At 37.1% G+C, this 15,447-nt stretch overlaps 1 protein-coding gene and 1 long non-coding RNA gene across 2 annotated transcripts in view; one reads left to right on the forward strand and one right to left on the reverse strand.

Moving 5' to 3' along the window:
• The window catches only part of LOC134802805 (ITG-like peptide), a 54,575-nt gene that overhangs the window by 21,800 nt on the left and 17,328 nt on the right, over positions 1-15,447 (reverse strand). Inside the window, exon 3 of the mRNA XM_063775524.1 lies at positions 13,819-13,960. Coding sequence (XP_063631594.1) covers positions 13,819-13,960 — 142 coding nt within the window. The remainder of the gene's footprint in view (positions 1-13,818; positions 13,961-15,447) is intronic.
• On the forward strand, positions 2,405-5,290 carry LOC134802913 (uncharacterized). The gene is made up of 2 exons (XR_010145902.1): positions 2,405-2,468; positions 4,891-5,290. It is a non-coding gene; the product is annotated as an uncharacterized LOC134802913 (long non-coding RNA).

Below are 15,447 nucleotides of genomic sequence, written 5' to 3' on the forward strand. Positions count from 1 at the left end.
TTATCCACAAGTAGAGTTAAACCAAGAAAAGTCTGCAGCGCAATAATTTGACAGCGAATAAAAAAATATGGCAATGCTTTTTAGCAGTCCCTAAACGTCAGGAAATCAGGGAGAGAGGCCTTTGCCCAGCAGTGGGACACTACAACAGGCTAATAAAAAGAAACGTCATTCACATGGTATGTGTTTGTCAAAATCGTTTAAATATTCGTTGTGTTTTGTGACGAACGGGAAAAACATGGTGAAACCTTACAAAACCGGAGTGCGGGAGTTACTTTTCCGCATGACGAATAATTTTACACTAGTAAAAAATCAGCACTAGGCGATTCAAGCTCAAAAACGACAATGTTTACAAAATTTGGAGTTGATGACGGGTAAGTGGAATTAAACATCTTAATACATGCACCATATGTAGATAATATAATATTGGTTTAGTTAGACTAAGGTTTCACGGTAAATTGAACACACCTAATAGGTATAGGCACACAAACATACTTACCGTATGAATTTCCTCTGACATTTCGAGAAACTCATTGGTACGAGGCGGGTTTCGAGCTCAAACCCACAACCTCCATGCCTATGCTTACGGCATGGGTACCTTTACCTACTAGTTAGAGCTTAAATTTATTTTTAATGAATGTTTATTGTTTTAAATAATGGTTTATTTCATAGACGGTAAATATGGTAGAAATTTCACAAGAATCAAGACTGTTTAATCCATTTTCTGTGGTGTTGTCACATACTGATTTTAAAAAACTACTTATTATCGAGAGCTGCAGACTTTTCTTGGTCTATCTTGAGTTAACATCTCATGTTGTAGCTAATTTGACATTTAATTCATTTGAATCTTGTTTGTAATGTTTTGTGTGATGAAAAATGTTGTGTTTTACGCGGTATCCAATTTTGTTTCAACCTATATTCCACTTTTCAAAAAAACGCCCCGGTGTCATAACTAAAATCCTTTTTAGTTCTGTATTCTTTGGCAAGAATACATATTATAATAGATTTATATCTACTAAAGTTCTACGAATTCACAAACATAATTAAAGGCTTAAATCTAATCAACTCCCGAGTCTAAAATAACTAAAACAGGGACAAATAGAAACTTAATCCCCTTGACAAATACCCTAAATCCTAAACCTAAGACAAACACACACACATACACACACAGACATTAGTAAACGACCTTCGAAGTTGTTTAGAACTGGTAGAAAGACACAGACATATTATACAAATAGACACCCCATCTATGCCGTTTTGCTAGAAACATGCCAATCGCTAACGCTCCTTAGCGAACGAAACGCAACTATCACTATCTCACTAATATGGAAGAGTAGAGAGACAAAGCGATTCGATGGCGAAGCGCAAGCGATTGTCACATTTGTCACCTTGGCTAGGCCGTGAAACGTGTGGAAGTCCACGCACATTTTCTATTCACATTTCTATGTAAAATATATTAATATTAATAACATGAATATTCCCGTAACAAAGCAGACAAATGTCTAAAATCTCCGCCCTGCGCGGGTTACAAAGGATTTCCATAAGCTTCAGCTCATTTATGCACAAGGAGGGAAAACGCCGACTTTTCCGGTCTAACAGTACACAACCTTGGGTGGAATCCGGAGATAATAAATAAACTAGAGACCCGCCCCGGCTTCGCACGGGTTAACAAATTATACACCTAAACCTTCCTCAAGAATCACTCTACCGCATGAAAATCCGTTAAGTAGTTTTTGAGTTTATCACGAACATACATACACACAAACAGTCAGACTCGGCGGGGGACTTTGTTTTATGTGTAGTCACTACACCTTATAAAAAAAGGTCCCCCGCCGCGTCTGTCTGTTTGTGTGTTTGTTCGCGATAAACCCAAAAACTACCGAACGGATTTTCATGCGGTTTTCACCTATCTATAGAGTGAGTCTTGAGGAAGGTGATCATCCTAGATTAGTAAGGTTTAATATAGTTTAATGTAGTATGTCCTCACAGGACGTCATGGACTGACTTACTGAATTGTATGTAACACCTTAATTACAAAACATATTGTACATGACTTTACAATCAATAAATGAAATGAAGTTTTAGGTGTATAATTTGTTAACCCGTGCGAAGAAGCGGGTTGCTAGTAATGTACAAATACCTACTTAAATATATAGAAAACACCCAAGACTCAGGAACAAATATCTGTGCTCTCCCAAATAGGTACATGCAGTCGCCTGCAATAATATGCACTCTTCGAAGGCTGCAAAAATATGTGAGACGAGCTTATGACTCTACAAATAAGATAACATAATATTCCATATTGCGGGTGACTGGACGAGTACCTAACTGTAAATATAAAATTGTATGTGCGTCATATTATCCGTATTTTTTTATTATTATCCGTATTATATAAGAGGTTCGATTTCATGGTTCATCATTAGTTTACATTTAACTGCAGAGTGAACTTCCTCGTATTGTTACAGCGTAAGGTAAAACAATTATTTATTTCCTTATGATTTATTCACTGTTATATTCAGACATAGAAGATTTTGTGGAAAAATAAAGTGATTGACAAAATAAAATAATAATATCGACATGTCAGTTATCGATGTTACCTTAATGTTATACTTAGATATTTATTACATTTTGTAAGAAGATTAGCTACCGCGAAATACACAACACGTTCGATATCATCTTCTCTTTTGATGTATTGGTAGTTTTCTATTCTTTTGGCAATGTATAGATTTAGATTTAGATTTAGATATTTATTCTCATAATATTAAATTACATTATAAATTATGCTAGACTAATCTACACGAATTTATATTATGATCGTCATTCATATTTACATAATATTATTTAATACATACAAATTAAAAAATGTCTTGCAATAATTAATCTTATGTCAACAATTTATCCATTCATGTCAAAACAAAATACGGTAATAACTTAGTACGAGTATCTCTTAATGATCGTCATGTTCTAAATAAAATACTAGGTACATATTACAATATACATAAATCAATAACTGAGAACATGTCAAATTTATACGATTCAATTTTCAATTTAAAATGTCAGGGTCATATACTCATTTACAGAATAAAGTGGATTATCCAATAAAAGGACTCTCAGTTGACGTTCAAATGTTTCGTCAGATGTTTCCGTTCGTAATTCAGCGGGTAGACGCTCGTAGTATGTCGGGCCGATTACTCGCGGGTTTTTGCATGAAAGTGCCATGCGTCGCGGCACTGTTCTGAGTCTCCCCGTGGATCTGATTATTTTGCCCGTGACCTCAACACGTTTAAACAGTGGCAAGTTTACGTATACGTTTACGTTTTAATTTTCAAGTGCTAAATATATGTAATAAAGAAATTATGTACCGCTTTGTAATTTATTTGCATTATCGAAATTTCACGGTAACTTACCTACAGCAAGTAAAAGTTACATATTTTTTTAAATATTAATCTGTTACCTATGACTTATCGATAACAGATTTATCGATGTTTCATTTTCTCAAACACTCGTTTTTGCCACAAAAACTTCTATGTGTGGTTATATTATTTGATCGCCTTGTGTCTATCAAAATCATTATTAGAACATTACGATACATGTGCGAATCGTGCAAGTTTGTCGATTTAAAATAGGAATAGGTGTTTTAAATCGACACGACTTGCGAATTACCTATTCGCACATTTTTATTTACAGTAAGGTAAGTCATCATAGTATTTAAGAGCTATGCTCTTGTCGGTGGAGTAATCGCCACTCTTCTTTTTTCTGCGTTAGCCTTTTAACTCCCTCGTCACGACAGAAACTCTATCTTTTATTTGGCTGAGATATGTGAGCCTGGGCCTTCCTCTGCGTCTTTTCCCCTCAATCTTGCCCTCCAGCATGTTTAAAAAGAATCTGTCGTGCCGTATCAGGTGGCCAACCATCTAGTAGGTAAGTACATATGTCAATTTTCTATTTCGAAATAGTTACGTATTATGTGCCAATTATCGCACTAGTGCGGTAAAGTAGCACCATATGTACTGTTTTAGTACATGCCGATACAGGTGCGAATTGCAAATTCACAACGTGTGGCAATAAAGGGAATGTTTTAAATAGACACGAGTTGCGAATTACCTTTTCGCACATGTACCCATATTGTACAACGTTTTACAGTACATATGGCCCTTTAAACTTTCGACATACGCACGGAAAGTGCTCTTTCCCGCTCTAGTGCGGGAAAGTAGGACTATATGTACTGTCAAATTTATTACGACGTCGTGTAGGTATTTAATCTTTGGAGTATATTCGACTAGTTATTATAATCAACAAATAGTATGTAAATTGTAAATTAAGCATAATACCGGTTCTGAGTCAATATGTGACGTTCCACGAGTAAAGGTACCTTATGGCGGTTGGCGCTTACGCTATTATTAACGCCGCTCCAATAATATTGCGGTGCTATGCGACGTAAGCGCCACCCGCCACTAGGTAACTTTTCCCGTGGAACGTCACATATTTAATCAAAATTGTTGCGCATTGTCCTTCTGTTACAATAATTATTACTAGAATTATGACTTTAACACGCATATTTTTCCCTATAATAGTTTGATATGAAATTAACACTAATATTCAGTATAAAACAGGACAAAAATGAGTTATTAAATATATTAAAACGGATCACGCACGTATTTTAAGTCGAAAATCTATCAACATGCTTCACTCCGTACCGAGTAGCATCATCAGGAGCTCGCGTTATAAGTATGTCTAATGTCTGTGTCTCACGGAAATTTTGTTATCAAACATGAATTATTTCCCAAAATTATTACACATATGTATGTTGTATCATATTTATACATATTTTTTATTCATTATAAATTGTAGGATTACAGGAAATATGTATTAAAAAATGCTTATTATTTTCAGATATCAATATGAGGAAAATAACAGCTACGCTCTTAATTGCGTCGTTAATTATCAATTTAAATATGGCCATGGTAATAAATCACCAAGCGAACGATAAAATAAATACACCCTTTATCATCTATAAGAAAAATCCAGAATCAGAGAGTTTTGAAAGTGATATCGCTGACGACGATTTTCCTATAAATCTTAACACAAAAGAATCAGAATCCGTTAATAAAGTTCCAAACAATATTAATAACGCCGACGAAAAAAAAGAAAATGTCCAAGATATTCTAAAAATGAACAAGAAAAGCGAACGAGTAGAAATGCCTGAAGATGTTCATGATAACAGAGAAGAATCATCAAATATTAATAAAGTTGCAAACATTATTCTTAACGCCAAGGAAAATAAAAAAGAAAATGTACAAGAAAATCTAAAAATGAATAAGAAAAACGAACAAGTTGACATTCCTGAATATATTGATGATAACAGTGAAATTGCTGCTATTACTTTAGACTACGCTCCGAATGACGAAAAAACCATACCCCTGCGAAGTAAGCGAGGTACTTTTGGACCCTTATCTGAACCAGGCTGTCCTGAAGGACTTGAACTTGTAAAGTTTAGTAATAATAACCTTTGTCTGACACACGCCGCTGCGGGAGCATACCGTTATCACCGGGTATGATCACTTAATAAAGATTTTTCTAAAATATTGTTTTATTTATTTTTACAATCTTTTATTTAACTTGCCCTGTTAGTAAAGTTAGACCAAGAAAAGTCTGCAGCGAATTTGATAGCCCACGCGGTGCAAGTGTTATTATAAACGTCAAATTTCTATATAATTATGGCGTATAAATAACACTTGCACTGCGTGGACTATAGAAATCGCTGCAGACCTTTTTTGGTCTAACTCTATGTTAGTGATATTTAGAGTATTTGACCCACTTCCCGATTTCTAATTGAGCTGAAATTTTGCGTACAATACAATTTTTTTTGTTGCACACCACACACAGTTTGCATACATATTTAAATGGGATGACAATGCAATATTATGATGACATGGAGCTGATTGATGGAGACAGGAAACATGGAAACTCTGTGATAAAACAACGCAAACTAATTGTGGTTTTGGGTTGTTAGAAACTTAAATGTCACAGTTATGATTGGTGCCGTACGGATAAACAAATATATGCAGTGAAGCAAAATAAACGTGCAAACATGTTTGTTTTTGAAGTGAAAACTTCTTTAGCGGCGCTGTGCACTTTTTGTGATGGGGAAAAAATGTTAAACTCGCGACAGGTCACGTGACCGACAGATTCGACAGATTGAAAATTCGTAAGACGGACACCACAGGCGGCCTAGCCAAGGCGACGAACGCTTGCGCTTCGCCATCGAATCGCTTTGTGTCTCTCTATCACTCTTCCATACTAGTGTGACAGTGACAGTTACGTTTCGTTCGCTACGTAGCGATAGCGATTTGCATGTTTTCTACGGGGCCTGGTCTGACCTGCGGGCTCAGCACGGTTCCATTTTTATCGACTATCACTATGCGCGTCCCTTTCGCACTTACATACTTGTTAGAACGTGACAGGCATGGTGACAAGGGATAAAAACGCGACCGTGCTAAGCCGCCTGATCTCCTCTCTCTCCTCGCGACAGGTCACGTGATCTGATCGAAAAACTGTTACAATGTCATTGAGTTTTCACTTCTGCCGGCACTCCCGGAGTGCAACCCGTTGTTGTTTTGTCAGTATATGTGGCTTTCCATCAAAGAAGGGCCCTTACGCTTCATGTGCATAAAAACCCTTATCTGACGGAAAGCCACTAATTTCAGTTTCAATTTCATAACAGCTGCGAAACAATTTAGAAACAACTTTATTATACTTAAACCCTTTTCACCAGACTGCTACAAAGTTAATAGGGATAAAATTTCTCATTAAAACATTTCAAAATCCATTTAGTTGATTGGACAGAATACGATATTTGATTACATGATTACTAGTCAAATCAGTTTCTTTTTTCGAACTGTCAAAACGATTTGCTACTATGGAATTTATACGAAACACTAGCATGTGACGTCACGATCATTACCTACTCTTTATAGTTTTATACGAGTTTTAAAATAGAAATTGTGTATAATAACTGCTGTCTACGTTTCTATATTCATTTTATGGTGCTTTATTTCTTGCATGGTGTAATAGTTATGGTGTTATATATAGCATGGTGTTATAGTTATTTTACATTTAAACTTGCTTCGGGTTGGTGTGGTGAAAAATGTTGTGTTTCACTAGGGGGCAAATTTTGTTTAACCCTCGTGCTTTGAAACCCTTACAGCGCTCAAGATTCCATATTTCGAACCACTCGCTACGCTCGTGGTTCAATTTTGGAATCTTTCGCTTGCTCGGGTATCAATATTAGCACGAGTGGTTAAACAACCACTTTGCCCCCTTGTAAAACACAACAATTTTCACCATACCAACCCGAAGCAAGTATTAAATGTAAAATATCAAACAAAACCAAACCAAATCCAAAATGAATGTTATTAAATATTTATCATCCAAAATCATCAGTTAAAAGTAAATTCTACCAGCAAACATAAGAAAACAACTCAAAATTTGCATTTGATTACTTTGCCTCACATGTGAATTAGGTACTGATAGCAAAGTGCAACTTTGCTATCAATTTTTGAAGTGCAAAGTAAGCCTTTCCGTGCTGGTGTGGTGAAAAATTATTTATTATATTTACTGTCAAATACCCTATTATCGAGAGATTGGATATGCCGAGCCAATGTACTAAATTCTTCCTGCTCAGCGTCCTTCCTTTATCACATTTCGTGGAACAAGCCCTCGGTTCCATTTTGTTCCATTTTGTAAACTTTGTTTCAATTAATCAAATAGAGTGTCTCAAATTATGAATGGGCGCGGCGTCCATTACATTATGTTTGTTTTGTGTAAACATAGCATTTAATTTATTACATTTAAAGTGACTGAACTTTCCTGCTACAATTTTAATACGGAAGTTGATGTTTAGTTGTTTTAGGGTTCCGTACCCAAAAGGTAAAAACGGGACCCTATTACTAAGACTCGTCTGTCTGTTATAGTTGAAATTTTTACAGATGATGCATTTCTGTTGCCGCTATAACAACAAATACTAAAAACAGAATAAAGTAAAGATTTAAGTGGGGCTCCCATACAACAAACATGATTTTTGACCGAAGTTAAGCAACGTCGGGCGGGGTTAGTACTTGGATGGGTGACCGTTTTTATAGATAATGGTACGGAACCCTTCGTTTGCGAGTCCGACTCGCACTTGGCCGGTTTTTTATTTTACCGGCCTGGCCATACAATTTGTGTAAAAATGCCATATAATATTTATTATCTCTTTATTTATTTTTCGTCTTAAGTTAGGGTTTTTATAATATGAATATAAAAGTAAAATATAAAAACACTTACAAAACGATAAAAAATACATATAAACACATTATAAAAAACCTAACCTAGGGTGCCGCCAGCAGCGGGGCAAGGCAATATTTATTTATTATTATTTTTTTAAATTTTTGGATTTATAATAATAATAATAAAATAGGAAAGGCGGCAAATAAAAAAAAATGTAGGTGCGTAAAGTTGACTTCCTATAGACAATTTGAATTTCGCACCTTTTTCTACTGAGTCTATGATAAGTTGGGTGTGTAATGTATTGTATAATCTCTACCTAGCTACAACGAATGAATAAATATTGTTGAAATTTGGTATACATTAGGGTGTTTTTTAAACAATAGCCGTACATACACGTTGTTGGCAAACAAGCATACGGCACGTCTGGTGGTAGGCGATCATCATAGCATATGGACGCTTGCAACTCCAAACTGTCTAATATAAACTTTTTCTTGGTACAAACAGCAACACTGTTAACTGTCCATCTGTGGACCGTATGCCTTTTATAATAAAGTTTACTAACTGTCAGTTAACAGTGATGGGTGACGCCAACCTGTCAAGTTGTCAAAATCGTTGGATCAAATTTTAGTTTTGTCAACTATGAACGTCACACGTCTACATAAGTAAAAGGTCATTGCCTAATCCATATCGTTTCTGGATCTATTAGTTGACGTATCAGCATTGCGATACAGCGAGGAAATGCCGCCAGCATCCTTGGTACAATGCCTCAAGGGCCTATTTTAGATTTAAGCTAGTTATTAATTTCGTTTAGTAGTACCACTGTATATATATTGTATGTAAATAAATGATTTTTTCTTAAAGTTCGAGTCGGGCAGTTATTACACGCGGAAAAAGTAGTATAAGTACATTCAGTTTCAGTTTAGAAAAACGATCTAGCTAGGTCTAATCTCTGGGAAAACGCGCATTTTTTTTTTTTAATAATACATTTTTGAATTTTTGAGTTTTTATATGTTTTCCGAGCAAAGCTCGGCCTCACAGTTATTCGTATTTAAATCACCAGCAGCCATACTCCCCATAGTAAATTTTGCCCTGTATAAAACAAGAAGGTGGAAAATATTTTACAAGCCACATATTTCTAAGAATTCAGTAGGTAAATCTATGAAGGTAATCTAGGAAGTATATATCAAAGACCTATATTTGATAGAGACTGCATCGATCACTAAAAACCACGTGTGTAAAGTATTTGGAGTATTAGCTTGTGTTGTCAAATGTCAAGCGGACCCCAGAGGGTACCGCGAACGTTCGACGTGTTGCCTCCCTGTCACACTTTCGTACGAATTTACAAGTGCGATAGAGAGGCAATACGTCGAACGTGGCTCGCGGTAAGCCCTCAGAATCCCATGAGCCGTGGCAAAACGCCGGGATACGCGAGGAAGAAGAAGTATTAGATGCCTGTAGAAAGTTCGACTTGTTGCCTCTCTGTCGCACTTGTAAATTCGTACGTAATTGTGACAGGGAGGCAACACGTCGAACGTGGCTCGCGGTAGGCCCTCAGGCTCCTACGAGCCGTGGCAAAACGCCGGGATAACGCAAGAAGAAGTATTAAATGCCTGTTGGAAGAAAAGTACTGTCAGCTATAAAACCTTGTATCAAAAATGGATTTTTTGACTTATTTTATTATGCTCTGTATTTATTTCAACTCTTAGGCTAGGTGATTTATAATATGAATATAAAAGTAAAATATAAAAACACTTACAAAACAATAAAAATACATATAGGTAAACACATTTTCTCTCATCATGATTCTCTTTGGATCGCTGAGCCAAAATAGTTAGTTAGTTATAAACACATTATAAAAAACCTAACCTATTAGGATGCCGCCAGCAGCGGGGCAAGGCCCAAGCTGCCGGTGGTCAGGGCCGCAGAGAGAGGAACCGACGTACTATCTGCGCCGTGTCCAAGATCACCGCCTTCTGCATCTGACCCTTGATCCAACCACCCAGCGAGAGTCTCTCAAGATGTTGGTCGAGACTCTTCGCTATTAGACCGTTCACTGAAACGACTATCGGGACAATGATCATCGAATCAATCATTAATTTTATTCTTACTTTTTGGTACAGTGACAGTCTTAACTATTTACTGGTCCCTGTACTGAACTCATTTAAATAGAAACATGTGCATTACTTATATTTGCATATTTCGCGGAATGTTTTTTATACGTCGTTTGTATAAATCAGCTACAATACGAATGTTTGTCTAGCTAGTAATGACGTCATTCTGAATCATGTTTATTAACCCGTGGACCGCCCACGGACACGTGTGATACTAACTCAATTTGGGTCGTGGCGACTCCGTATTAGATGTGTTTTACTTCAGAACAATATGGGTCAAATGGCTTTGCAACAATTCGTTGTATGATTCGACGGGTTAAATCCTGTAAAATGAGTTTAGTATATAAAATGAAAATCTTTCTTATTAAATTTAAGCTTAAATACACTTATTAAATTAAACAATGCCTCTGACTCTAACCTAACAGCTCAACCCTGGGACTTGGCAAAACCTTTAGCCGAAATCGATACCGTAAAATGGGGTGAGTAGGGTCAAAACTGAAATTCAAACCTCGATAACATTTTATTTTTACATATGAAAAATGGTGTATATAATAAGTGTTCGGGACGTTTGTATTTTTATTTTATTTTGGGTAGTTCCATTTCATAACTTTGACGATAAAGACGAAAACCCACCTCACCCCGTAGTGCCTCGTATTTGGGGTGAGAGGGGTTTTCATACAAAGGTGATTTTGGAAGATTGTTGGATCGATTGTTTTTATTATGCGTATTACTATAGCTCCATTTTAAATTGGAATACATTATTTTTGTAGCACTAGCCTTAAAATCCCTTCTCACCCTCTCTCAAACCTTCTCTCCCCATTCATAACCCACCTCTCCCCGCGAAACCTACTCACCCCGTTTTACGGTATCAAAGTTTTCTATGGCACAGTCTTTACCTACATACATATCCACTTTGCTAAGTATGACTTTAGGGTTGTAAAAACAGCCTGTATAAGAGCGTGTTCACATTATCCGATCCGATATCGGATGTAGGATCCTACATCCGCGTAGCCGCAGGGCGCGCCCGGGCGCCGTCTTTAGCGGTCACGCACACTACAACAAGCATTATATTATTATAAATTATAAATAAATGAATAAATATTATAGGATATTAGGGATTATGCCCACACATATGCACAGAAACAAATATTATCGGTCCGACACCTGCCGGGGGGCTACGACTTGGCTGAATTTATCGGAAGCGCCTTTCCGATATCGGATGTCGGAAGGCGCCTATGACAAAAACAGCTGCAGAAGAGTGCATTGGCATTAAGTCCGCCTTTTTTGCGTTATTTATATTTTTTTTTAGTAATAATGATTTATTAAATGCATAAATAAATACAGAGACACACATATATCTTACATTTTACTTCCTTCCGACATCCGATATCGGTTCGGACAATGTGAAAACGCTCTAAAGCGAAGACACAATATTTTCCAACATTCCTGAATCGTTGGAGATTGTGGCTCAAAGCCTTATTGAAATATGAATAAGTTATTTACTTTCCGTACGAAAACTGAGAGAAAATGTAATAAAAACAAAGTGTATGTGCTTCGTAAGCTTCGGCTTTTCTTACATCGTAATGCAAAACATTCCATTTAAGTACTTTTTCGACTAAAAACAAGTACAAAAGGTACTTGTTTAAAAAAAAAATGCATTTTAGGCATGTATATTAAAGTGGGAATTACTATTTATATTACTTACTACTAAGTTTAAGCCTCATTAACGCGTTTTTTAAATAAAATTAAAAACATTAGACAGTCTGTACCCTGTCACCCCTCTTGACTGGCAATTCTCTATTTACGTAATTTCTCAAATTACGAAATATATACCAAATATGTAATGACTGAAATAAACTGTTTCCAAGCTTTTGAAAACCGACAGAAAGCAACATTATTTCCTGATTGCGAAAAATAAATAGGAAACATAACGTTAACACGCAAAGTCATTTGCAGAGTGCTAAAAGGCTTTACAGCCTCTGTGTTATGCAGATTCGTTTAAAAATCCTCGCTCGCGTACCAACTCGATTAACTTTACGAGAGCAGCGGGGACATTGAATTATGGATACTTGATTATGGAACATTGTGGTGACCCGATTATGGTACATTGGATTGCGGTGACCCAAGTAGCGATGTGCCGTTCTCGAAATTTTCCCGAGAACAGAGAAATCTATCGGAAACGTTCTCGGAAATGTTCTCTGAGAGTTTTACCCTTTCCTCGCTAAAGCGATGAATTCTTTTGTTTAATCGCTTAGTGTAGGAGATAAGACAAATACCATGGAAACTTAAATTAAAAGCAAATACTTGGCATCATTCATAGCAATATAAAAAATAATACTAATTGATAAAAAACCGGGAGTAAAACAACACAAAATTGCCCAAACAAGTTATTTGAGGCAAAAGGTATAAACTTAACAAAAGTAAATATGTCATTCCATAAAAAAATTAAGATTTTTCATAACTAATTTATGCTAATAAGAGAACGTTCCGGTTTAGGACCTAAACTGAATCGCAATAAGGATATCATGGTAAGGCCCCTACTGTATCGACTAGTGGAATAAAATAGCAAATGTGTTTTTTTCCCTCCAAGGCCCATACATTTTTTCCAACCTGTATCCCCGAAACTTCTTCTGCGTAGATTTATTTATTCAAGGAGCTCTACAACATTATAAATTTTAAGGTCATACGCATATACGTTGTGGTACGGGATGAAAGTCATGTGACGAGAAAGGTATTACCAATACGAATGAATGTGGAGGGATGTACGAGGAAAGGAAAACAGAGGAAAAGGCTTGGATGGACTGAGAGATGATATGAAAAGAACGCAAATGAATGATGAGATGACGGGCGACAAAGAGGTATGGAAGAAAAAGACATGCTGTGCCGACCCCAAGTGAAATGGGACAAGGGCAAGAGAATAACTCATATCATATACGTTATATATTACGAGTATTTTAGCTTACTCCAATGGTCCTGCTAACCGGATTTTTTCTTCTTGCACCGATGGTCCTCCGAACCAGATTTAAGTGATTGTGTACTTTGTACCAATGGTCCGCCAAAATGATGATGATGATGTAAGTGTTTTTCATCTTATAATCCCTTCCTTTCAACAGGATGTACCTAAGTTTATTTCTTTCACCAGTGATCCTTTGAATTGGGTGTAAATATTTTTCACCTTGAATCAATGGTCCTTCGTACCGGATCCAATTGTTTTCCAGTCTGTGTACCAATGGTTATTCGAACCAGATAATTTTTTACCTATCACCGATAGTACCGATGGACTCCTTTGAACCGGATTGAAGTAATTTTACAGAGTTTTACCTGTCTCGAGGCACATGAGGCCTCGGCAGCACTCGCTGTTGTTCGAGCACGGTGCACTGTAGCAGTGCGCCGGCTCGGCCCTCCACGGCCTCGTAGGCCTCTAGAGACATCTAAGACATACCTGTCTCGAGGCACATGAGGCCTCGGCAGCACTCGCCGTTGGTGGAGCACGGCGCGCTGTAGCAGTGCGCCGGCTCATCCAGTACGTCGTCAATGCGATTACCCTCGAGGGCCTCAGCGTAGGCCTCCTCTGGGGGCACGTCCTGGTGAAACAAAAACATATAATTTTTATTGTGAACTTTACGGAAAAGCAGGTGTTGAGTCTTACAAGGATCTAAAGAACTTAAAGGATCAAGAAAACTGGCGTCTACTTCACCGACAAGAACCCTGCTCTTAAATTATGATGATGATGATGAACTTTCCGGTCTTTATCATTATTTATATAGAACTAGAATATCAAGTTAAAATAAAATAAAAAAGAAAAATAACTTCAGAATATTATTACACAGATTACCTCGTACGGTCAAGAGATTTAATTTTGTAACATTTCAGACCATTATGAGATCCCTACTAACTTTTATATTAATTGTCGCTGTGGTGGTATGGCATGAAAATATTAAACTTACTTAATATAAAAATGCGAAAGTAATTCTGTCTCTCTATCACCTCTTCACGCTTAAACTACGTAATAATCATAATCATAATCATCATTTATTAATAATATAAAATTACATGTCAAATAGGTACTACAATATGTAGGAAGGCATTACATAATATTATTCTTATTCTATGACATAGGTTTACTTATAAATAGCTCTTTGTGGTCATAGAACGTCTGCTCGAGGAGCCAGTGTTTAAGTTTAGTTTTGAACATTGACGCACTTTTTGCAGTAACAATTTCACGCGGAAGGCAATTGTACACTTTTCGACCCATTACATGACTTAGCTTTTTGGTTTTCGCGAGTCTGTGCGACGCGAGTGGCAGCATTCCAGCGCGCGCGCTGCGCATTGCGTACCTACGCGGGGCTTCGATGATTGGATTGGAGTCTACTTCATCACGTGTATTTATTGCCATTTGCATTATTAGAAGCGAGGGAAGCGTGAGTATTCCCAAAGACTTCAACAGAGGCCTCGCGGAGTGACATTGAGGGACGCGACCTATCGCGCGAACGGCGCGCTTTTGGAGCCGGAAGACTCTCTCCCAATCGGCGGCACCGGCCCACAGTTCGACTCCGTACTGCAGGAGAGCGTGGACTGACGCGAAATAGCACGCTCGGACCATTTCAAATGGAAGTACTCGAGCCAGCCGCTTTAACGCAAAGCGTACGTACCGTGTTTACCTTTTGTATTGTTTTCGAGCTCCCGATATTTCGACGCAGTTACTTGCATCTTGTTCACGGGTAACTCATGATAGCGGGTGTGTGTCAAAGTTGTATAATACAAAAGGTAATCACGGTCGATATACATAAGTCTAGCGTTTCAATAGAGTTCAAAATCACAGTCACGTTGTCAACATATATTATACTGAAATCGTTTTCAAGCATTCCCTCGTAAATTACATTTGTTGGACCCTTCCATCCGATTTATGATATAATTCGAAAGGGTAACCTTCAAGGGTCCGATGGAATCTACTTTAAGGTACCTGGATAAAGGGTAACTCTATTTCGTCAAATTCGATACATATATACCTACTGTGTTTCTTCAACTCAGATATACACTTAAAATATATTTTTAAAGGAAAAATACAGAA

Source organism: Cydia splendana, chromosome 25 (assembly GCF_910591565.1).
Source record: "Cydia splendana chromosome 25, ilCydSple1.2, whole genome shotgun sequence".
In the NCBI taxonomy this organism is placed as follows: domain Eukaryota; kingdom Metazoa; phylum Arthropoda; class Insecta; order Lepidoptera; family Tortricidae; genus Cydia; species Cydia splendana.